Source organism: Neovison vison, chromosome X (genome assembly GCF_020171115.1).
Source record: "Neovison vison isolate M4711 chromosome X, ASM_NN_V1, whole genome shotgun sequence".
NCBI lineage: Eukaryota > Metazoa > Chordata > Mammalia > Carnivora > Mustelidae > Neogale > Neogale vison.
In genome coordinates, this window is record NC_058105.1 from 116820005 (window position 1) to 116844150 (window position 24146).

The 24146-nt window shown below is 44.3% G+C and overlaps 1 protein-coding gene across 10 annotated transcripts in view; it reads left to right on the top strand.

Moving 5' to 3' along the window:
- The window catches only part of ADGRG2 (adhesion G protein-coupled receptor G2), a 135079-nt gene that overhangs the window by 102317 nt on the left and 8616 nt on the right, over positions 1 to 24146 (top strand). For 9 of the 10 annotated variants that reach the window (XM_044234411.1, XM_044234414.1, XM_044234407.1 and 6 more), the window contains 15 exons: positions 1518 to 1557; positions 2024 to 2061; positions 3338 to 3432; positions 3942 to 4008; positions 10428 to 10816; positions 12493 to 12664; positions 12848 to 13004; positions 13876 to 14019; positions 15010 to 15132; positions 15998 to 16043; positions 16164 to 16267; positions 17816 to 17937; positions 19448 to 19716; positions 22356 to 22455; positions 23011 to 23294. In XM_044234411.1, the coding sequence (XP_044090346.1) occupies positions 1518 to 1557; positions 2024 to 2061; positions 3338 to 3432; positions 3942 to 4008; positions 10428 to 10816; positions 12493 to 12664; positions 12848 to 13004; positions 13876 to 14019; positions 15010 to 15132; positions 15998 to 16043; positions 16164 to 16267; positions 17816 to 17937; positions 19448 to 19716; positions 22356 to 22455; positions 23011 to 23294 (2150 nt within the window). The remainder of the gene's footprint in view (positions 1 to 1517; positions 1558 to 2023; positions 2062 to 3337; positions 3433 to 3941; positions 4009 to 10427; positions 10817 to 12492; positions 12665 to 12847; positions 13005 to 13875; positions 14020 to 15009; positions 15133 to 15997; positions 16044 to 16163; positions 16268 to 17815; positions 17938 to 19447; positions 19717 to 22355; positions 22456 to 23010; positions 23295 to 24146) is intronic. The other variant, XM_044234416.1, reaches the window with a different exon arrangement.

Consider the following 24146-nt stretch of genomic DNA (forward strand, 5'->3'; position numbering starts at 1 on the left):
GGATAAACCCAACTCTCAGGATGGAAAACTGTTCTAGAACAATGGTCCTCTACCCTGGCTGCATATTAAAATCACCTGGGGAGCTTTTAAAAATCCTGGTGTCCAGGTACACTATAACAATTAGATCAGTATTTGGGAGCTGGGACACAGAAGTTGATACTTTTGAATGCCCCCTGGTGGTTCTAGCCTGAGGCCAATTTTTAGAACCAGGAGTCAAGAGTCTGGTAGGATAGACCTAGGATGCAAACAAATAATGATACAGTACAATCCCGACAATGAATGCGATATGTCTAGGGCACCGAAGGTGTTCTACATATCTAAATATAGAGTAGGCAGAGTGGATGGACTTGAACCCAGGGACCAGGGAGATCCCTGGAAAGGTAGCTTCTGAGCACAGTTAAGGAGGAGCGGCTCCTGCCAAATAGAAAAGCTAGTTGACTACTTATTGTTGTCACAATTGTTCTCTTCTTTCCTCAAGACCTTCCCTGGAACCACCTAGAACTATTGCCCATTCCTTGGAGCTGGGTTTCTTAGCCTTGGCACTATTGCCATTTAGGACCTGATCGTCCTCTAGTATGCAGGGCTGTGTTTGCACTGTAGGATCTGTAACAGATCCATGACCTCTACCCACTAGGTGCCAGTAACACCCAGCCCCTAACAATCAAAAACATCTCCAAATATTGCCTAATGTCCTCTGCGGGCAGAGTCTGTCTCCTCCCCGCCCTGCCCCGCCCCCCAATTGAGAATGGTTGCCTTAGAGTGAATTCTCCTCCTCCTCCTTCTCCTCTTCCTCTTCATTTATTTGAGAGAGAAGGGCAGAGGAGGGAGAAGCAGGCTCCCCCTGAGCAGGAAGCCTGACATAGCCCATCCCAGGACCTGAAAATCATGACCCTAGTTGAAGGTAGATGCTTAACTTACGGAGCCACCCAGGCACTCCTAGAGTGAATTCTTTAAGTAGGTTTCTTTTGTCCTAACCTCTCATGAAACTCTTCCACATTGAAGAAATAAAGGTGTTGTTTGAGAGGGATTGGAGGAAAGGAATGAGGGAGATTCTGGAAGAGGAGTGGTGAGGAGGGGAATGGGGGCTGGAGAGCGCTAGAGGGCGGTGGGGTCAGGTGGAGAGGGAGTGAGGAAGCAATCAGGGGTGCAGGGCCCCATGGTGAGTGGTGAGCCCTCTCAGAAATTTCGCCTTGGGCTGGCTCTCCCTTGGGCCCTCTGCCAGAAGAAGCTGCCTGGGGGTTGCAGGAGCCTAATGAATAACAAGATCGTTCAACCATAATTTATATCTTGCTGTTGGCTAGAACTGATACAGCTTCTGTCTGGTTAGTTTCCCTTGTCATATAAATAATTTACTTTTCTCACATAGGAATCTCTTAGTATACCCAGTGTTTCTTCAAAGTGAACACTGGAAACAGTAAATACCATAGGCTTAATTTAATTGCTAAAAATCTAACTTGTTTTGAATTTAACGTCACCAGTGATCTCCTTCATGTCAATTTCTCTCGTTTTATTAACAGACGATCAGAGCTAAACAAAATCCTGCAAACCTTAAGTGAGGTAATCAGAAAACATCCTATGCCTTGTTTATCATTACTGTTTCTGTTTGGGGGAAAGCGTGCAGTTCTGCGATCCTGAGGAGAAATGTATTCAAACTTCCCCAAATCTATCACAGAGAAAGATTGACTAGACTAATTCCATTGCCCCAGAAATCTGAACTGGATGGATCCAGAGTCAGAGCTGGAAATAACCATGGGTGGATGTTACAGGGAAAGTTTCCTAAAACGAGGGCCCCAGAATGAGCTCCCTTATGTGGTAGTGAGTTCTTGACAGTAGCAGGATGCACGCAAACCTTGTTTGCCCCAGTAACTTTGACAGTTGGGCGGAAATCCGACAGCAGTGTGAATTGGATGATCCCTAGGGGTTATTGCGATTCTACAGTTCTGTGAGGCTGTGATAAGTGCTGGGTAGTTTGGTCTGACATTTGCAACTATCAAAGGAACCTGTATATACATTTTTTTTCCAGACTTATTTTACCGTGTGTGCCACAGCAGAGGCCCAAAGGTCAGTCATTTTTAATACTTTTATCCATATTATTTAGCTACTCATGAGAAATAAGGTATTGAGGGGTTTTAAACGTGTTCCTCTAAAATAAATAATATTAAAAAAATAAATACATACATAATCATACATTTTGGATATATGTTTTTGGCCTCTGAAACACTCATCGCTCTGTCACATGCATCTTCCCGTTTCTTTGTGGATTGCAAAGGGGTGGGTGGGAATTGGGCCATTTGCCTCTGATGCTGTGATGCTAAGAACTGTCAGTATCCTTAGCCCCAAGGGCCACCAGTATAACCAAGAAATGGCTCCCAGTGGTCCAGTCTGGTGAAGGCGAGACAGAGAAGAGGGAACCTAATATGGTGCTTGGACCAAGGAGAGAAGGGAGGAAAGATGGGAATGCGGGAGAAGAAAAGAAATTAAAAAGAGGTGCAGGGGTGAATCAGAGATTGCCGGACAGTTATTTGAGGTTGCACAGATGATCCTGTTACATTGTGTCCATCAGCTGGCCTGGCTGCATAAGCTAATGGCTCACATGGGTCAGTAATGTCGTCACCTGAATCCTGAGCGTTCTGTGATAGCACAGGTCCCAGAAAGTGACAGTTTCTGTTCATCAAGCTGTTCATTGGTACAGATAATGGTAATTCCTCATAAAGCTGTAGATTGAATCCCTATCTACTAAATATATATATACATATATATGTGTGTGTATATATATATATAGAGAGTTCATGTCATTTACCATTTTTGGTTATTTGCAACATTAACATTTTTTCATGTAAAGCAAGACTAAAGAAAAAAAAAGCGATAATGTCTTAAATTGCTAGTTATCAGATGATCTAGACTGAATTGCCAGAGAGGTTTTGGATTTAAGAGACCTCGATGTTCATCCAGGCTGATATGTGACAGGGCTCTCAAGATGGAAATTTACACACCGATAGATAATTTATAAGTAGCCAGCTAGGGGTAAGAATCTAGATGTTAAGATGCTTGTCTTTGCAAGCAAGTTGCACCCCTGCCAGTTCCTGGTTCCTGCAGGCAAAATGAATCAACAGTTGTGTGTGGTCACAGGGTCTCTGGTTTGCAACCTCTGCAACCGTAAACCTCTATAAATGTCTCATGGTCAAAGTTGTGGGTGTTTGCAAGCTCATTGGGGTGTCACCAAGTTCACAGCATCAGTGTCTCCTTTCCTCACTCCCAAGTTTGAAAAAGCATTTACAAATCTTTAGGTAGCTTTCCAGTTTAGTAACATTCCGATTATCTGTATTTCTCTTCACAGCACATTGAATTGTACATTCACAATAAAAATGAATAAAACAATGAACATATGTGCTGTAATGGTTGCTTTGAAAAGAGCAAAGATTCATCCGATGGGTAAGTTGTCTCTATCTTTATTGCTGTGTTCTTTTTCACATGACTTTGATGTGTTCTTCTTAAAACTGAAAATATAATAAATAAATTTGGGTATGTGATAGCTTTCCGTTTTGACTCTTGGACAGTTTTTAGTGAGCTCTAAAAGGTGATCCCCCCCCCCAGTAAAGTTTCAGTATACTGTATTTGAAAATAAGATAGGAAAAAAACCCTACTGAGAGGGACTTCTGTCTGGAGTGTTTGATGCATTGCTGCTGGATGTGTTTACTTCAGAATTCTTAGGAGCTGCTGAAGAGTAATAGCTATAAATATTTTTAAGCACCTGTTATGTACATGTATGATTGTCAGTATTATAGTATCCAGGGTTTTTTTTTTTTTTTAATCATCTATTTTAGACAAGGCTTTATAAAATGCAGCCACTGTAGAAACCATAATACTTGATGGATCTGAGCTTCTGCCTTGCCTTGTTCTTGACCATGTTATTTTCTTCTTTCTTTTACTGCTGTCTCCAGAACAGTGCTGCTGTTCTGTCAGGATACCATGCCCTTCCTCGCCGGAAGAGTTAGGAAAACTGCAGTGGTATGTAGCAAACAGGCTGACCTTTTCCCTAAAAGCAATAATGTTAATAATAATAAGGATAATATTTAATCGCCATGTTGGCTAAGGAATTCTGGAATTTTTGACTGTGAAGAAGGGTTTTCAGTTCTAGGGGAAATGCAGTTTTTTGTTGTATCAAGTTTCCACTTGGACCATTACTTTGAAATAATGGTTTGCAATCTTGGTTGCACATCAGAATCTCCTGGGGAGTATTAGAAATATTCTGGCCACCTCCCTCCAACCTTCCAGCCTCACCAACTGAATGTCCTCATATTTTTAAATTCTTCCAGTGTGGTAGTTGAGAAAGGGCAACTCAGTGGTGTTTTAATTTGCACTTCTCTTATGAGGACTGTTTGAACATTTTTCATGTATTTGGGGGTCATTTTTGTATCTTTCTGTTAATTGTGCGTTCATGTCTTTCCCACTTTTTCTACTGGATTTTTTTTTTAAGATTTTATTTATTTATTTGATAGAGAGTGCACATAAGTACGCAGTGCGGCTGGCAGAGGGAGAGGGAGAAGTGGTCTTCCCATGGCGTGGGGAATGTGATGCGGGGCTCGATCCCCGGACCCTTGGGATCATGACCTGAGCCAAAGGCGGAGGCTTTAACCCACTGAGCCACTCAGGCACCCCTGATTTTTTTTTTTTTTTAACATTTTATTTATTTGATAGAGAGAGAGCGCACGTAGAGGAGCAGAGAGAGAACATCCGGTACATTCCCACTGAGCACAAAGCCCAACACAGGACCCCATTTCACGACCCTAAGATCCTGACCTGAGCCAAAAGCAGGAATGGATGTTTATAACCCACCGCACCACCCAGGCGCCCCTGATCACCTGATCAGTTTTTAAGAGTCCTTTATATAGTGGGGATATTAACCCCCTGATCACCTGATCAGTTTTTAAGAGTCCTTTATATAGTGGGGATATTAACCCTTTGTGGTATGTATTGTAAATATTTTCTCCCAGTTTGTCAGTTATCTTTTGATTTCATGTTTTTGTCACGCGAATTAAATTTTTTTTAAAAATGTAGTTAAGGGGCTCCTGCCTGGTGGTTTAGTTGGTAAAGCATCTGCCTTCCATTCAGGTCATGATCTTGGGCTCTTGGGATCCAGTCCTGCACCCCAAGCTCCCAGCTTGGCAGGGAGCCTGCTTCTGCCTCTTCCTCTGTCTACCTGCCACACCCCCTGCTTGTGCTCAAATGAATAAATAAAATCTTTTTAAAAAATTGTAGTTAGGGGTGGCTGGGCGGCTCAGTGGGTTAAAGCCTCCGCCTTCGGCTCAGGTCATGGTCCCAGAGTCCTGGGATCGAGCCCTGCATCAGGCTCTCTGCTCAGCACGGAGCTTCTCTCTGCCTGCCTCTCTGCCTACTTGTGATCTCTGTCTGTCAAATAAATAAATAAAATCTTAAAAAAAAATTGTAGTTAAATTTGCCAGTCTTTTCTTTTGCTGCCTGTGGATTTGAAGTTTTCGTTAGAAAGCCTTTTCCAATGCCCAGGTTATAGGGGAATTCACCCTTGAGTTTTTCTAGTATTTATTTGGTTTCTTTCTTTCTTTCCCTTTTTTTTTTTTATATTAGATACACTTAGGATTTATTCTTATGTGTGGGAAGAAGTATGGATTTAACTTAATCCTTTCCAAAATGTCTAGCCAGTGGTCCTGTACCATTTATTAAAAAGTCTGTCTTTTTCTCAGTGATTTGAGATGCCATCTTTGGAATATGTTAAACATTGATAGCTATTTGGTTCCAATTCCAGACATTAGATGTTAACATCGAGGGAAGCTGAGTAAGGGGTATAAGGAACTCTGTGTTATTTTTGCAGGGTTTCTATAAGCCTCAAATTAATTCCATTGAAGAATTTTTTGAAAATCCCGATTTCCAGTCTCCTACCCTCAGCGATTCTGATTTATTTGGTCTGGAACACAGTCCAGGTATCAAGGGTTTTAAAAGCCCCCTCAGTGATTCTAATGTGCAACCAATGTTGACAAGGACTGCCTTAAACTCAGCCCTGTGATGGACGGAAGCTGGGAGGCAGATGACCCCAAAGTCATCGGTGACGTGATCACGGGTGTATATAAATATACACAGAAAAAACTTGGAAGTGAATAAATGAAAATAGTCACAGGGGTTCTCAGTGACTGGCCTACGTACTGTCATCATGGGTGATATTTTGTTTACTATTCCTTTTTTTCTTTTCTTTGTAGCGTTTTCGGTACGTTCTTACAATTGGGTAAAATTTGTATTTGAACAAAAGGACATACATTTTTCAATGTAAACCTTTTCATATGGGAACAAAAGGCTAACTGTAGCCTGTCTGCCCGGTGTGGGCTGTATTTCTGGGATATAGTAAAACATTGGACTCAAGGAATAGCTAAAGGACTCTAGTTTAGGATTTATAGCACTTCCTATAATAAAAAGTAAAGAATATGTAAGTTTTAGCTTAAAATGCACCGTGAAGCTGGAGGTTTGAGGCCCATTCGAGAGATGGAATTTCTAGAAGTACCAGATCAGATGAAGAAATCATAGCTCTTTTGAGGAAGCCCCACAGACCGCTGGGGGTTGTCCATTCAAATTGCTGTGAGGAAGAAGCCACAGGACACAGAGAAGGGGGCAGAGCACAAGCTCATTGTCTGGCTAGGGCTCTGTCCTCAGGTCACTGTGTATCCAGCGGTTGCTTCTTTATCCCTAGAAATAAGCCTCAGGTTCCTCCTCTGGAAAATGAGGACGTGAGCCAGGTCAGCAGTTGTCAGAGGTTACTGTGCATGTCAGTCACAGAGGATCTTGTTAAAATTCTGGTCCAGGAGGTCTTGGAAAGACCTGAGATGCTGCATTTCTAACAAGTCCCCAGGTGAAGCCAGTGCTGCTGGTTCAGGGACCTAACTTTGCGTAGTGGGGTTGAGCCCACAGAGCAGTGCTTCTCAGCCCTGGATGCTCATTGGAATCATTCGAGGAGTTTTTAAAACGCCCCTGCCTGCTTCCCACTCTCGGAAATGGTCATGTTATTATTGGTCTGGGGTATAGCCCAGGTTCGTGGACTTTTTTCAGGATTCCTCGGTGGGTTGATTTTTTTATTTTTGGAGAGCAACTGAGAGCATGGGGGTGGGGGAGGGGAGCAGAGAGGGAGAAGCAGACTCCCTGTTGAACACAGAGCCTGATGTAGGGCTTGATCTCACAACCCTGAGATCATGCCCTGAGCCGAAGGCAGACACGTAGCCAACTGAGCCACCCAGGTGCCGCATTTTTAATTTTTTAACAAGATTTTATTTATTTGAGAGCAAGCACACAAGCAGGGGGAGGGGCAGAGGGAGAGGGAGAAGCAGACTGCCCTCTGAGTGGGGAGCCTGTCATGGGGCTCAAGCTGAGGACCCCAAGATCACGACCTGAGTGTAAGGCAGACACTTAACTGACTGAGCCACTTTGGGCCCTTTTAAAACCTACTGATATGTCAAGGTGGCCTTCCTGGGTGCTGGAAGTGCTCTCTCTTCATCTGGGTGGTGATGATATGGGTGTATACGTGTAAGAATTCTTTAAGACAAGCACAGTCTATCGTATGGAGGCTGCACGTTGGAGGAGAAGAACGTTGCAGCAAACACGGATACCCGCAGCCCCCCCCCCCCCCGGAGAGTCCACCCGAGTGGGCTGGGGAAGGGAGCCCCGCCCCAGGGCTGCGGGCTCTGAGGTTCCTAACGCATAGTGGGCATTGCATAGTGGGCATTGCCCGCCGCCGTTCTGCCCGCCTCCCCCAGGGAGGGAGGGGCTTCGAGTAGCCCAAGTGCCAAGAGCATCAGAGAGAGAGGTTAGCCTCTTCCTGGCAGAGCCCGGTGAATGGGAGCGCTTGTGCCGGGGGGATCGGGTTGCTGCAGACCCCCAGACATAAGAAGAAAATGTCGTTTATACTCTGCAAAGCACCTTTGCCGTGACTTGGCCCAGTGAGTGGCTGCAGTATACGGTTGAGAGAACGGAGTCTCAGGGAACTGGGGTGGATCGCCTAGAGGACTAATGAGAGCCAGAGCCGCAGCCAAGGCTTCTTGACTCACCAGTTCTGTGTTTGTCTGGCGCCCTCTCATCCATACCGCCCCCCTTAACCTCAGGCTGTGTTGAGAGGCCTCCTGCGGGTGTCAGGCCAGACGAGACCGAGCCAGCGTTTCTTGTTAGGGGTAGGAACCACCTCGGGTTCCTCAACACAGTATTCCTGCCTCTCATCCCAGAGAAGCTCTGAGGACACGTTCTAGTGGGTGCTCCTAAGTCACCACCTAAAACTGGATCCGTCAGAGGCTTCCCTAGGTAATAGTTTGTGGCCCCCTCTGGTTGCTCTCCCCGCCCCCCCAAGGACTGGTGGATCTGGAGAGTATATGAGTTCTTCTCAACCTTGCATGTCATGAAAATATATGGGCCTGGGGGCCTCACCCCGGCACCAAGACCAGCTGAAGCAGCCGCTGAGGAGTAGGCCACGGAAATCTCTGTATATTTTTAAAAGTCATCTGGGTTTTCTCATGCATGGCCTAGGTTGAGAACCACTGAGCTAAAGCAATACTGATGCATAGCTGATTTATAAGCTGCGGACCCTATGGCCCCTGCTTAATTCTTGGGGTTTTTTTTTTTTTTTTTTTTAAAGATTTATTTATTTATTTATTTGACAGAGAGAGAGAGAGAGAGAGAGAGAGAGACAGTGGAGAGGGAACACAAGGGGAGTGGAAGAGGGAGAAGCAGACTTCCCACTGAGCAGGGAGCCTGATGTAGGCTCATTCCAGGGACCCTGGGATCATGACCTGAGCTGATGGCAGACACTTAACGACTGAGCCACCCTGGCACCCCGTTAATCCATTTTTTAATCAATGAACATTTCCTGGCCACTCACTATGTGCCAGTTAGCCTCACGCTGCACTATAGTGGTATAAGATCAATTCAGACAGATTCCTCTCTTCATCGGCTTCACAAAAATTTATGTATTATTAACTTCAGTTCAAGATTTTCTTGAAACGAGAGGCGCCTGGGTGGCTCAGTGGGTTAAGCCTCTGCCTTCGACTCGGGTCATGATCTCAGGGTCCTGGGATCGAGCCCTGCATCAGGGGCTCTGCTCTGCTGAGCAGAGAGCCTGTTTCCTCCTTTCTCTCTGCCTGCCTCTCTGCCTGCTTGTGATCTCTGTCTGTCAAATAAATAAATAAATAATCTTAAAAAAAAAAAAAAAAGATTTTCTTGAAACAAATCAGTAGGTCAAAGAAAAAAAAAAGGCAGTGTGAATTACCTATCCCAGCTAATACCACACTGCATGTGAGTGAGCTAAATTAGAGGTTTCATGGCAAAGAAAGACTTACTTGTGACTCACTAGGACCAGTATGAGAACTTGCTGAAATAAAAAATTCCATTATCCAAATCAATACTTATTATTTTTGCACATTTTTCTAATATGGGTCAATACACAGAAGATTGTTAAGTATAATCGACAGAATTATGTATTTTGCAAAAACTATGGGAAAAATCTGAAAAACATTTTACGGTTATTGGTAAATTTGGAGCTGGTTTTTCAATTTATGCCATACCCTTTTGTACCCTGTGTTAATACTGAGTTGACTTAAGAGTTTGTGAATTTATTATGGACAGATACGGTTTTGAAATGGAGATGCTTTCACTTTAAAGTAAACTCAATTGTTCTAAAAATGATAAGTCAGTTTTATTAATGTAGATTCAAATAGTCGAGGAAAATGATATTTTGGTATTTGAGATTTTAGGAAACTTTTTAAAAGATTTTATTTATTTATTTGACAGAAAGCACAAGCAGGGGGAACAGCGAGGGAGAGAGGGAGAAGCAGGCAGCTCAATGTAGGGCTCGATCCCAGGACCCTGGGATCATTAGCGGAGCGGAAGACAGACCCTTTACTGACTAAGCCACCCAGGCACCTAGTTTTTAGAAGACTTTCCAGTATGTTAAGAACAGCTTGGGCGTGTGATTCTATTTTTTTGAGAATACATTTTGTAAAATCTAAAAAAAAACCAAACCCTAAGACAGGTTCCTAATACATGAACATCAGCTAGGTTGGTAATAGCATGTGAGAGCTCCCCTCCCCCAGAAGCACATAGAAGTGTTGTTACAAGATCTCTTCAACTGAGTGATAAGTAATAAAGGATAAGAGCCCAAGAGCAGTGGTGAATGAGTCATCCCGAACTGGAAATTCATAAAACAGCATCCCTCCTGGCTAATTCCTCTCTCAGGGAGGAAGTGGTGGACGCGGGCAGGGGCAGGGGGCCAGTGGCAAGGGCACAGAAAGTATGCTGGGCAGAGACTGGGAGTGGCAGGTCCCTGGCAAAGCCAAGTCCCCTTGGTGGTGTCAGATGGTTGCTAGAGAAGATCAGCCTCTCACTCTTCTGTCTCTCATGTGCCTCTCTCTGATTCTTTCTTTTAGTGACCTGCAGGATCCCGTTGAATGTCTTGCTGGTCATGCAGATGGCTCACCATTTTCTTCTAGCAATTCCATCCCTGTTGTTCCTCAGGCCACCATTCTGTCCCAGGTCTCCAGTGCCTTCTCTTTTCCTGAACCTCTAAATCATCCTCCTATAACCCAGAGCCCTCCTTCTCCAACACAAGTGATTCACCTTCCTTCTCCCCAGCCTTCAGCTCCCCTAGCTTCGAGCTCTGCCATTGATACGCCTCCCAGTTCTGGAACTATCTCTTCCCCTAAGCCCCAAACTGATCTTTCCCACACACTGCCACCTGTGAAATCCTCACTTTCTTCTCCCACCGCATCTACCCCTGTGGACGTCATCACGGCCACCTCACCTCCTGACAAGACAGGTAAGTATGACGGAGCCAGGCTGCTGCTGTTTGTTACAATCTGGCTTCCGGAAACACAGGAGCTAGCCTGCCTAGTCAAGATACCTGTAATAAGACCAGGTTGACCCGTTCTTTTTATGATGTCTGCTTGATTTTGAGAGCTTTCCTCCAGACATTCATAGAACATAGATATGGCTGAGTTTGATTGTTTTGAGCAAGACAGTGGAGAAATAGCTCTGAGGCAAACATACCCCGTTTTATTGAGATGAGTTAGTTTACAGGTTTGTTTCTTCCACAAAAGGTTATGAGGTTACTGTTTCCAACATTCTGAAGAGGAAAATTTTGATCTTTATTTACTGTTTTTTAAAGATTTTATTTATTTATCTGACAGACAGTGAGGGAGGGAACACAAGCAGGGGTAATAGGAGAGAGAGAGAAGCAGGCTTCCCACTGAGCAGGGAGCCTGATGCGGAGCTCAATCCCAGGACCCGGGAATCCTGACCTGAGCCGAAGACAGATGCTTAACCGACTGAGCCACCCAGGCACCCCTCTTCTATTTTTTTAAAGATTTTATTTTTACATAATTTCTACATCCAGTGTGGGGTTTTAACTCGTGACCCTGAGATCAAGACTCGCATGCTTTTTTATTTTTTTAATTTTTAAATTTTTTATTTTAAGATTTTATTTATTTATTTGACAGAGAGAGAGATCACAAGGAGGCAGAGAGGCAGCCAGAGAGAGAGAGAGGAGGAAGCAGGCTCCCCGCTGAGCAGAGAGCCCGATGCAGGGCTCGATCCCAGGACCCTGAGATCATGACCTAAGCTGAAGGCAGCCCCTCGCATGCTTTTTTAGACTGAGCCACCTGGGTGCCTCAGTTGGGTTTTTTGAAGTATAATTTACATACAATAAAATTCATCCAGATCTGTGGAGAGATGAAATTTTTATAGTTCCACGAGGTTGGATTAAACACCCAGACCCATTCAACCACCATCATGATACGAAACATTTTCACCACCCCCAAAGTTCCTTCATGTTCCTTTGTAGTCAACGCCTATCCACTACCCCCAGCCCCTGGCCACCACTGACTGATCTGTTTTGTTTTCCTATACTTTTGATTTTTCTAAAATGTCTCATGAACAGAATCATACAACATGCAGCCTTTTGGGTCTGGCTGCTTTCAGTTGACATAATATATTGGAGAATTGGAGATCTGTCTACATTGTTGCAATTACCAGTTTTAATTTCTGAATAATAGTCCATTGTACAGAGGGATCACAGTTTGTTTATCCTTTCATTTTTTTTTTAAGATTTTATTTATGTATTTGACATTCAGAGATCACAAGTAGCAGAGAGGCAGGCAGAGAGAGAGGAGGAAGCAGGCTCCCTGCTGAGCAGAGAGCCCGATGAGGGGCTCGATCCCAGGACCCTGGGATCATGACCTGAGCCGAAGGCAGAGGCTTTAACCCACTGAGCCACCCAGGCGCCCCTGTCTATTCTTCAGTTAGTAGGCACTTGGGTTGTTTCCAGCTTGGGGCGGTATAATGAAAAGCCTCTATAAACATTGACAAGCAAGTCCTCTTGAGACATGTTTTTCTTTCCCTGGGGCAAATACCTAGGAGTCGTGGAGTCTGTTGTCTTTCTTTATTAGTGATTTTTCCAGTACGTGTTCATAAAATGATTTGGCTTCTTTGTCGCAGAAACGGTTTATACCAGCAGCATCAGTGATTCTGATCTTGAGAGTCAAGTGTCCCAGATGGAAAAGGCTCTGTCCTTGGGTAGCTTGGAGCCTAACCTCGCAGGAGAAATGATAAACCATGTCAGCAAACTCCTTCATTCCCCACCTGCCTTGCTGGCTCCTCTGGCCCAGAGGTAAGTATTAGCAAACTGATGTGCTCAGGAGAAGGGACCCTCTAACGACAGTGATACTTCTTATCAGGATTAATTACAGCCAAGGAAAGGTTCATAATGTTTTGTTACATTGCTACTGCATATTCTGCTTCCAGCGGGGAAGACAAAGTGGGAGTGTTGAATTTGAACCACTTGTCTTTACAGATTGCTAAGAATAGTGGATGACATTGGCTTACAGCTGAATTTTTCCACCAAGACCGTAACTCTCACCTCCCCTTCCTTGGCTCTGGCCGTAATCAGAGTGAATGCTAGTAATTTCGACACAACTACCTTCGCTGCCCAAGACCCTGCAAATCTTCAGGTACATCCTAATCCTTTGTGAAAAAACCCTTTTCTTGTCTATGATTGTAACCTCCATGTACTTCGTGCTGGAGGCAATTGCTGCTTATAGTCAGGGGTGATACTCAAAATATTTAACATCTAGAACAGTGCGGCACCGCAGAATCAGAAACAGGACATTGGTCTTGGCTGAAGCAGGATCTGAGAGGTCCTTGGGCCCAGTGTTAACCTTCTGGCACCTAGATTATGGAAGTTTTGCAGGGAGGTGGGGGGCTCAGGTGGGGAGAAGTGTCCAGTAGAGGGTTCTGGGCAGTTGCAAGAGAGCAGGGACTTACCAACCCATTTCAGTATTTTAACAAGCATTTGGGCTGCACTGGTGTCAGTAGCAGAGCTGAGTATCAATCCTGCTTCTAGCGTTTTCTATCCACCTCTTAGAGGGATTGGGGCTGGAAATGCCCAAGTCAGACCAAGTCTTGCCCTTTTTGCCTTTTCACTTAATTTGTATAGTTCTCCCTTTTCAAGTTTAGTGCATGTGGTTCTACAAAGACTTTGCCCTAACAGGCGGCCAGTTCGTGTGTCTGCAGTTCCGGTTTTCAGCAGTGCCCTCCACCCCAGCCCCAGTTTTGTTGAGCTATAATTGACACAGAACATCCTACACTTTCCGATGGTTTCTGTATATCTTTAAAATGTTCCCTTTCCTGCTCTGAGGACTTGTCTCTCTATTATACATCCTCTCCAGTTTCATAGCGATCAGAGAGACGATAACCGATTTGACAGAGGTTACCACAAATAAATGCCTTTACAGGATCCTCCTCCTTAATTAGTCCTTACGTTTTCCATCTATTCATTATACTAGCCCCAGGCATTTTTATTATCTCTTCCTTGATTTTCAGGTTTCTTTGGAAACCCGGCCTCCTGAGAACAGTATTGGTGTTATTACACTGCCATCATCACTGATGAGTAATTTACCAGCTAATGATGTGGAGCTCGCTTCCAGGGTTCAGTTTAACTTCTTTGAAACACCTGCCCTGTTTCAGGTAAGGTTAATGCTAACTGCTTTGGGTTTAGGTTTTATTTTGGAGGGGGGCAGTTTCGTTTCTTTTCATTCTCCATGAAAGCGGCAATTTATTTTGATTTATTTATCTCAGAGGGTTATTTATTTATTTGAGAGAGAGAGAGAGAGAGCGTGCAGTGGGGAGGGGGCCGAGGGGGAAGGAGAGAAAAACTCTCAGCAGACTCCCCGCTGAGCACAGAGTCCAACACAGGGCTCCATCTCCTGACTCTGAGATCATGACTTGACCGGAAACCAGGAGTCAGATGCTTAACCACCCGCCATCACCCAAGTGCCCTTCCAGTTTGTTTTTAAACAGGACCTAAGGATAAGTAACGACAACTAATGTTAGCCTGCTACTGTGCACTCAGAAATGTTAACTTTTTTTTTTTTTAAGATTTTATTTATTTATTTGACAGACAGAGACTACAAGTAGGCAGAGAGGCAGGCAGAGAGAAAGAGGAGGAAGCAAGCTCCCTGCTGAGCAGAGAGCCCATGCAGGGCTCAATCCCAGGACCCTGAGATCATGATCTGAGCTGAAGGCAGAGGCTTAACCCACTGAGCCACCCAGGCCCCCCGGAAATGTTAACTTTAATCCTCCCAACGACCCTGTGAGGGAGGAAGTATTCAACCACTATGCCAACCTTGCAGATAAGGGCAAGGAAGTGCAGAGAGCTTAACTTGCTTGAGAACACACAGTTTAAGCAGCTTCGTGTTCGATTCTCTTGACAGTTCCTGAGGGTCCTGTTCTGTCGGTCTGTGAAATTTCCGTCAGTAGCTAGAGCACGGTATGGCGGAGCAGGCTCTGTTTCCAATCGTGGGCCCACCAAGGAGTAAAGGGACTTTCCCAGGGGTTACTCCTTGACCCTCAATTTCAATTTCTCACCTGGATTATAAAATCAACTGTGTGAACTTACTGTTCTTCAGGGTCCCTTCCTGCTCTAAAAGCCATCTTGTTGATTCTTTGGTGTGCTAGGACCCTGCCCTGGAGAACCTCTCTCTGATCAGCTACGTCATATCGTCCAGCGTGGCAAACCTGACGGTCAAGAACTTGGCAAGAAACGTGACGGTCACCTTAAAGCACATCACCCCAAGCCAGGTGTGGGAGGCCCGTCTGGTCTCTCCTTAGACCAGATGCGCTTGCGCAAACCACGTCTGTCACTCACACTCGGTCAAGGCAGCGTGTGAGGCTAGGATCATAGGGTCGCTCTGCTGGGTTTTATAATAACTAAATAATAACTATATAATAACTATTAGTTATATTAGTATATTAGTTATTATTAACCCTAGTAACTGATCGTCGCTCTGCTGGGTTTTATAATAACTAAATAATAACTATATAATAACTATTAGTTATATTAGTATATTAGTTATTATTAACCCTAGTAACTGATCGTCGCTCTGCTGGGTTTTATAATAACTAAATAATAACTATATAATAACTATTAGTTATATTAGTATATTAGTTATTATTAACCCTAGTAACTGATCACCTCATTCCCAAGGAGGTGCAGCGCAAAAGCCAGCTACTGTCTAGTTTAGTGCATTGAGATCTGCGGCTACAGATCTGATTTCTCACCCCCAAAGGGAAAACATCTCTCACTTCCGTTCAGATTGAGCAGTATCTGTGACCATACTACTCAAAGTCTGGTCTGCAGCCTGTACCTTAGCCATCAGCTGGGCACTTGTGAGAAGTGCCCACTTTGAGGCCCCACGCTGACCCCTGGAATCAGAACGTGCATTTCAGCAAGACCTCAAGGTGGTTCCTGTGCACAACGGCTGAGTTTAAGGAGTGCTGACCTATGAGGGAGGCACTTGCTGCTAGGGACTAGAAGAAAATAAGAATTCTCCCAATATCAAGAATGAGATTCTGCAATTTGAAAATTTCATACTGTTTTTCCAATTGCTTTTCAGTTTTTTCAGTTCCATGAATTGATTATTTGTCACTTATCTTTCCACGGCAGGATGACTTAACCGTGAGATGTGTATTTTGGGACTTGGGCAGAAATGGTAGGTACCAGTTGTACCTTTTTCAGTCTCGAGTGGGCAGGGGTGGAGAAGAGGAAGAAGGGGCAATCCTTGAGACCATGGCCTCGCTGACGGGACAGATACTCTTCCCAATACCACCAGGTGGCCGAGGAGGCTGGTCGTCGGATGGCTGCTCTGTGAAAGACAGGAAGCGGAACGAGACCGTCTGTACGTGCAGCCACCTAACAAGCTTTGGCGTCCTACTGGTAATGACCCCACGCTACATGGCTTTTGACTCTGGGTCTGCGGGGCAGCCAGGCGTCCCGACATGATGTCTAATGTGATGGATGAATTTGATCAGCAGATAGGATATTGTAGCAAACTTAGAAAACAATGAAATTACTCCTCCAATGAGCAAATGCACTTGAAAGATAATAACTTGGGGTGCTGGGATGGCTTAGTCAGTTTAGTGTCTGCTCTCAGGTCAGGTCATGATTCCAGGGTCCTGGGATCGAGCCCCGCCCGTGTCAGCCTCCCTGCTCAGCGGGGACCTGCTTCTCCCTCTGTGGCTCCCCCTGCTTGTGCTCTCTTGCTCTCTCTCTCTCTCTCAAGTAAATAAAATCTTTAAGAAAAGAAAAAGAAAGATAGTATTTGACAGTGGAATGTTTTTTTTCCCCCCAGTCTATTTTTACACATAAATTTTCCTCTTTTAAATAACAGGGCCTAGGGGATTCAGATTAAAATGGGTAAGAAAAATTGTTTAGTTTGCATTGCCCTTTAAACCCGCCTTTTTTTTTTTTTTTAAGATTTTATTTATTTATTTGAGAGAGAGAGCGGGCAGGAGAGGGAGAAGCAGGCTCCCTGCCCAGCAGGGAGCCCGACACAGGACTGGATCTAAGACCCTGAGATCATGACCAGAGCCAAAGGCAGACGCTTCACCAACTGAGCCACCCAGGCACCGCAGTTTAAATTTTTCATAAAGGGCGCCTGGGTGGCTTAGTCATTAAGCATCTGCCTTTGGCTCTGGTCATGATCCCAGGATCCTGGGCAGGGGTGGAGAATCATCCGGCTCCCTGTTTGGCAAGAAGCCTGCTTCTCCCTCTCCCTCTCCCCCTGCTTATGTTCCCTTGCTTGCTGTGTCTCTGTCAAATAAACAAAATCTTTAAAAACATTTCTTTTTCCATAAAATGCTCTGTCATCAGTTTTCTTATGTAATCTCTCCAACCGTCCTACAAGACAGGTGGAATGGGGTGTTGTTACTGTTACAGGAAGCTGGAATTAAGACTTTGGATGGCCAGTGTCCTAGTAATAGAACTAAGAAGTATAAGAGTCTGAAGCCAAATTCAGGTCTTTAGGCTCCTAGCCCAGTGCTTTCCCAGTGCATCATAATGCAGCTGCTTCACTGACTGGACGGATTCTCTTCCCAACGCTGACAGCTGGCCAAGGAGGCTGGTCGGGTGGCTGCGCTGGGAAAGTGGAATAAAACCGCCTGTACCTCTCACATACATGGGCTGTGGAGTCCACCAGACCAGAATTCGGGGCCTGGCTCCTCCATTTCATACTTGGGTGCCCTTGGGCAAATTATTGACCCTCTCTGGGCCTCGGTTTCACTATTTCACTTATTTTTATGTGATGATAATAATTGGGTCTACCTTGTAGGTTTGTTGACTAAACTATGGATGGGCACTTCGAACACTCTAATAATAATATTATTATTATTACTGGTTATTATTGGTTTATAATAATAAATGTAAGCCATGGCTCTTTAATGTATTGAAAATATTTGGTCTTGAAAGCAGTGTTTTATTTTGCAGGATCTATCTCGGACATCCTTGCCACCTTCTCAGATGATGGCTCTGACATTTATCACCTATATTGGTTGTGGGCTTTCATCAATTTTTCTGTCAGTTACTCTGGTAACCTACTTAGCCTTTGAGTGAGTATCCACACCGGACACTTGGGGTGTAGGATGCAGTACCCATCTCCACTGCCAAAATGTATTATGTGTGCTCCTTGGCCTACCTTATCCTATATACCATCCAGTGGTGCCACCTGTATGCGAAACTTCGTGGGACTTTTTGGTTAGAATGCTTACTTCCTTCTACTAGTTTGTACACTTAGTGAAGGCAGAGGTTGTGTCTTTTTTTTTTTTTTTTAAAGATTTTATTTATTTATTTGACAGACAGAGATCACAAGTAGGCAGAGAGGCAGGCAGAGGGAGAGGGAGAAGCAGGCTCCCCACAGAGTGGAGAGCCTGATATGGGGCTCAATCCCAGGACCCTGGGATCATGACCTGAGCCGAAGGCAGAGGCTTTAACCCACTGAGCCACCCAGGTGCCCCAGAGGTTGTGTCTTAATCATCTTTTTACCCTAGAATGATGCCTGCTGCCTAGCCCACATTAGGTATAAAATGAAAGATGGAGGCAGACCTTGAAACTCAAGAGCTTCTCATTTGATAATAGACCATAGCTTTGCCTACAGCATAAGAGCTCTCTTTAAGTTACTGAGTTTCTAAGTCATACTGAGTAAACAAAAGATTAAAAACAGTAGCAGGTATGGGGATGAAGAAGAATAAGAGGCATAAGACCTCCCTGAAAAAGATCAACATTTCATGAGTGCAGTTTTGTAAGTCCAACCAGAATGCATTACAAATAATGGCATCTCCTTTTTGGCTTACGTGAAGGGTCCCTTTGGTCATTTTGGAATGTGGGGGGGGGGGAGTGTCCAACAAATTCTGTTGGGAAAAAAAGAAAATAGGCACTTTCATTACATTAACTAAATTAAAGAGTATGTAAGTTCTGGCGTTTGGATTTTGGACACTGCTTAGGAAATGTAGAAATTGACTTTCAGTGCCCCACTTAGGGTTAATAGGATTAATGAGACTAAATGACCATCAGGCCAGCCATGACTCAGAATGATTTTACCAGGTCCAATTTCTCACACATAGACATGCACATGTCATCAGTTCGCTCTGATTTCCTCTGCCTCTTTCATTTATCTATAGTTTAAACTCTTCTTTCCATGATCTCATTTTAACTAATAGCATAATAGGGGATCTGGCTCGGTTTTGAAGATCTGAATGTAGGAGAAGCAACAGCAGTGCTTTTCAAAGTCATTTGCGGAGAAATGAGGGTGAGCACTTGGTCGATTCCACTACAAATTACTTAAAAGGATGGGTCAGCCATCAGCACGTGAAAGGGTCCCCGGAACTGTGAATAGAGATTTTCCATATTGTTAGGACAGCAGATACTCTGTTTGGGGTTTTCCTTTGTTGCTGTTTGGGTTGCTGATTTTTAATGCCTGCCCCCAGCCCCACCGGGACACACACAGGGAAGAAATTGAGGCATATAGACCTTGACCAAAGAACACAAATACATTTCTTAGATATGCTCACATAAGGCTTGTCAGATTGCGGTGCTAATTCTTTTCTCGTCCTCTCCTTTTAGGAAGCTTCGGAGGGATTATCCTTCCAAAATCCTCATCCAGCTGTGTGCGGCTCTGCTCCTACTGAACCTGGTGTTCCTCTTGGACTCGTGGATAGCTCTGTACGACATGCGAGGCCTCTGCATCTCCGTGGCTGTATTTCTGCACTATTTTCTGTTGGTCTCATTCACCTGGATGGGCCTGGAAGCATTCCACATGTACCTGGCCCTTGTGAAAGTGTTTAATACTTACATCCGGAAATACATCCTCAAATTCTGCATTGTTGGTTGGGGTATGTATAATTTGGCTTGCACATGGCCTGGGCTTTCTCCAAAGCTCTTGCTCTGCTATTCTGGTTTTTCATCAGGTAGAGACAATAGTAAAGCAAGTCCTACTTAGCAGGTTTCTTAAACAGCTGCATTGTCCTTACATGGTGCCCTGCCCAAAGGGCAACCTTGTCCAGTCTCTCTCTCTTTTTTCTTTTTCAGGATTTGTCTATTTGTTTTAGAGGGGCGGGCAGAGGGAGAGGGAGAGAGAACCTTGAGTAGACTCTGTGCTGAGTGCAGAGCCCAGTGTGGGGCTCTATGTCATAACCCTGACAGGTAATCTAACCTGTGCTTGAACACTTCTGTTATTAGGGAGCTCATTATCTTTGTTAAAAAAAGAAAAAAAAAAAAAAAACTGACTAAATTTTAAAGATCTTATTAGCTCTATTCAGGGAATTCATGAATCAGTAGCATCCGGTTTAGCAGACAGAAAGGAGCTGTACAGGGGCGCCTGGGTGGCTCAGTGGGTTAAAGCCTCTGCCTTCGGCTCAGGTCATGATCCCAGGGTCCTGGGATCAAGCCCTGCATGGGGGAGGGGTGTCTCTGCTCAGCAGGGAGCCTGCTTCCTCCTCTCTCTTTGCATGACTCTGCTGCCTATTTGTGATCTCTGTCAAACAAATAAAATAAATAAATAAAATCTTAAAAAAAAAAAAGGAGTTGTACAAAAGGAAAGATGTTGATAGTCAAAAGGAAACAGGAATAACCAAGTTATGCTAGGCAAAAAAGCAAGTTTGTTATGGCCAGGTTCCTTTCTTTTAGGGGATGACAGAAGTGTCCATCAGGCAGATTACCTAACTAGCGCTAATAATGTGATTCCCGGTTTAAGATTCCATTTCTGGGAGAGCTGAAATTGTAATTAAGTCAAGTCTCAGTTTCATGACCCGGGGCTTGCCATAAGTGACTCAATTCTAGGTCTGTTGTCTGGTTTTTAATACCAATTTTCTACCAATAACCATTTTCTAAAGCCCTACAGCTCTGATTTCCCATTAAGTTCGCTTGGCTCTCCGGCGGCACTCACCCAGTCGTCTTATTTTTGCTTTGTGAGGCAAAAAAATAATAAGCTGATTCCTTTCTGCCAAAGAGCCCTTTAGATAATCTACAAGTAGGATATAACACTGTGAAAAATGCCCTGTTTTTCCATGTATTTTCATACAAGTAACCCCATGAAAGACAAGCCTGTGAGGTTACCACAAGGCAGTTTATTGCTCACACCAGGTAAACCGGCTTAAAGCGATGACGTGATTTACCCAATTCACATAGTTTGAGAGCATCCCTGCCTGGCTTTCTGACTTCTCATGCGTGTCCTTTCCACTGAATTAGAGCCGCCATCCCTCCCTGTCTTCTTTTTCAGGCTAAATATTCCTTCAGCTATTCTCTACACAGCAGTACCGCAGACCCTTTACCACCCTTGTCACCCACCTGTCATTATATCTCTGTCAAGAATAACAGAACACCTTTCCAGAGAGAGGAGTCGCTTCTTCTAGAAAAATCAAGCACCGCTTCTGACATTGGGCATGGATTCAGTCTTTGTGGAATACCAAACGGCCACATTCTCGGTCCTGGACAAGTTCCACGACCCCAGTATTTTCTTTTTAGGGAAGTGTTTCACTTAGGAAGTCATCGCATATTAGTGTCTCTGTAAGGTACAAATACAAAAGAATTCAATGAAATTTTAGGTTACACTGTACCAGGTGCCCCAACTTAAGAGGAAGAATTGTTTTTTTATTTACCAGAGACTTGAGATTGGATGTCAGCTGGTCTTTATGCCCAGCGTGTGAGCTGTCTGCACGGAGTCTGCTGAGGGGTGATGGGATGGGGGGTGAAAGGGATTCCTTCCCAACCAAATGCCATTTTAAACTGGGAAGAGCCTTCTCATTGTGCTGCTGCTTTGTGGAAGCGCCTGTAAGCCCTTGCAAGAGCCAGTATGGCGGCAATCAGCACCCCCAGATCAACCGGGTCTGCTCCCCAGTCCGTCCGTGGGTTCCAGATAATCAGTGAAGGATTTGGGGTTCATAATGGAAGATTTGCTAGGAGTGGCTGATAACCCTAATCTCTTGTTTCCATTTTTGAATCTTTTACTTTGCTGGCCACCTGAGCCTCAAAATTACATTCCAGGTGTGTGTAAGTTAAGGGTAACTCTAGCTGCTGTGGCCGACCAAAAACAACAACAACAAAAAACCTCAGAAGAAGATAATGTCTCACACACAGTCCAGTTAGCAGGACCAGAGAGGTCTGTGGTCTCGAGGTTAGTCAGGATCCAAGCTATTGGAAACTCTCCCTCAGGACAGGGCTTCCAAAGTTGCCATGAATTTGAGAGAAGAAAGAGTGGAGGATCTCCTAGAGGAAGTTTCTGTGGGACAAGCATGGAGGTAGAGCAGAGCACTTCTGTCAATATCCCATTGGCCATAACCTGGTAACGTGGCCACATACACCGAGCTGCAAAGCAGGCTGGGAGAGGTCCAGCCGCGTGCCAAGGAGAAGGAGAAGCAGGGTTTGCCAAACAGCTCACCAGTCTGCTACCTGAATTAAATAGAACGTGATCTCCAGTCTTTTCCACACCTGGGTTACTAGAATTCCGTGTGACTGATGTTTTCTCATCTCCCAGGGGTACCAGCTGTGGTCGTGACCATCGTCTTGGCTATATCCCCAAATAACTATGGCCTCGGATCCTATGGGAAATTCCCCAATGGCTCACCTGATGACTTGTGAGTACAAAGCCCCTGAGGGAATGTTAAGTGAACTGGAAAACAGAATTCTCCAAGAAAGTGGAGTATGTAATTGCCGTATCGACTCCGACTCTCATCCTAATAAAATCCAGTCTTCTCAGTTATGTGTGTAATGAGATAAGCTAGTCAGAAATGCCACGCTCCTACTTAAGTATAAAAAAAACGAATTGGAAGTATTTTAAAATACTTTTCTAAACCTCTGATAAAAAGGAAATACCAGCTACATTATATTAGTAAAGACTCATGGATAGAGTTGCTAAGATTTAAAGGGGATAAAATCCTGCATGTTTCCAAAGAATAGGTTTTAAATACTTCTAATCACCAAGTGTCCTAAAATAAACTCCTCGTGCTTTGTTTTGTTTTTTTGTCCTTTGAGCTTTAAGTGGTTGTTGGAGGGCAGCCGGTTTTATCTTTTTTTTTTCTCTTCTACTTTTAGGAGATGTCTCAGTAAAACGATAAAGATTCATTGTATCATTTTGAACCGTATTTCAGCACTGTAATATGTTCCCCATTGTTTTTCCCCCCAAATTCCAGTTGCTGGATCAACAGCAATGCTGTATTCTATATTACAGTTGTGGGATATTTCTGTGTGATATTTTTGCTGAACGTCAGCATGTTCATCGTGGTCCTGGTTCAGCTCTGTCGAATTAAAAAGAAGAAACAACTGGGAGCCCAGCGGAAAACCAGTATTCAAGACCTCAGGAGCGTTGCCGGCCTTACGTTTTTACTGGGCATTACTTGGGGTTTTGCCTTCTTCGCCTGGGGACCAGTTAACATCACGTTCATGTATCTCTTCGCCATCTTTAACACCTTACAAGGTGAGCTCTACAGCGCCAACCGGGCATGAATGATCCCAGTGGAGCTGAAAATGTCTAAGAGTTAGATTATCTGTGAAGTGGCTAATTTCGGAGCTTAAGACTTCCTTGTTGAAAACATTCATCTCCGGAAAAGGGGGCTTGGAGATCCTTGGAAGAAACGGGTACTTTTTTCCTCCTCCTCCATAACCACAAATGTCCCAGTGACTTCTGGCTGCGCCTGCCTTCTAGGTCTGTTTGATGTGAAGACAATGAGAAACCTGAAGTCAAAAGATAGAGCCAAGTGGCCACAGCCAGGTCCAGCGACTCTTATTAACTGTATAAAAGACTTGTCAGCTCTAATTAATTTTCAATGGAGGTATTTGAGCATTAAATGCTAAGCAGGCTAATAGGTTTACATAACAATAACGATAATTCATGTCCCTTGGTTTCCTTTTATTCCAGATCTGCTGGGATGCCTTTCCATTCATCCTGGTCTCCCAGTTTCATCTTTTCCTTCCTGTTGTTCTTAGCTCCCACAGGGTCCTCCCCGCCCACCCAGCAGTTCTTTCTGGCAGTAGATGGTTTTGCCGGTTTTCAAAGAAATCCCAAGCTGAGATTGAATTCAAATGCCTCATTTGGAGGAAGCCACTTAATATACTTGTTGGTTACATGGTTTGTTAGATTTTTTTAAAAAAAGATTTTGTGTATTTAGAGATTTATTTCTTTATTATTTGAGAGAGAGAGAGAGAGGAGGGGCCGAGGCAGAGGGAGAGGAAGGAGAGGAGCAGGAGGCGGTGTTCGATCACGGGATCCTGAGATCAAGACCTGGGCCAAAATCAAGAGTCGACGCTTAACTGACTGAACCACCCAGGC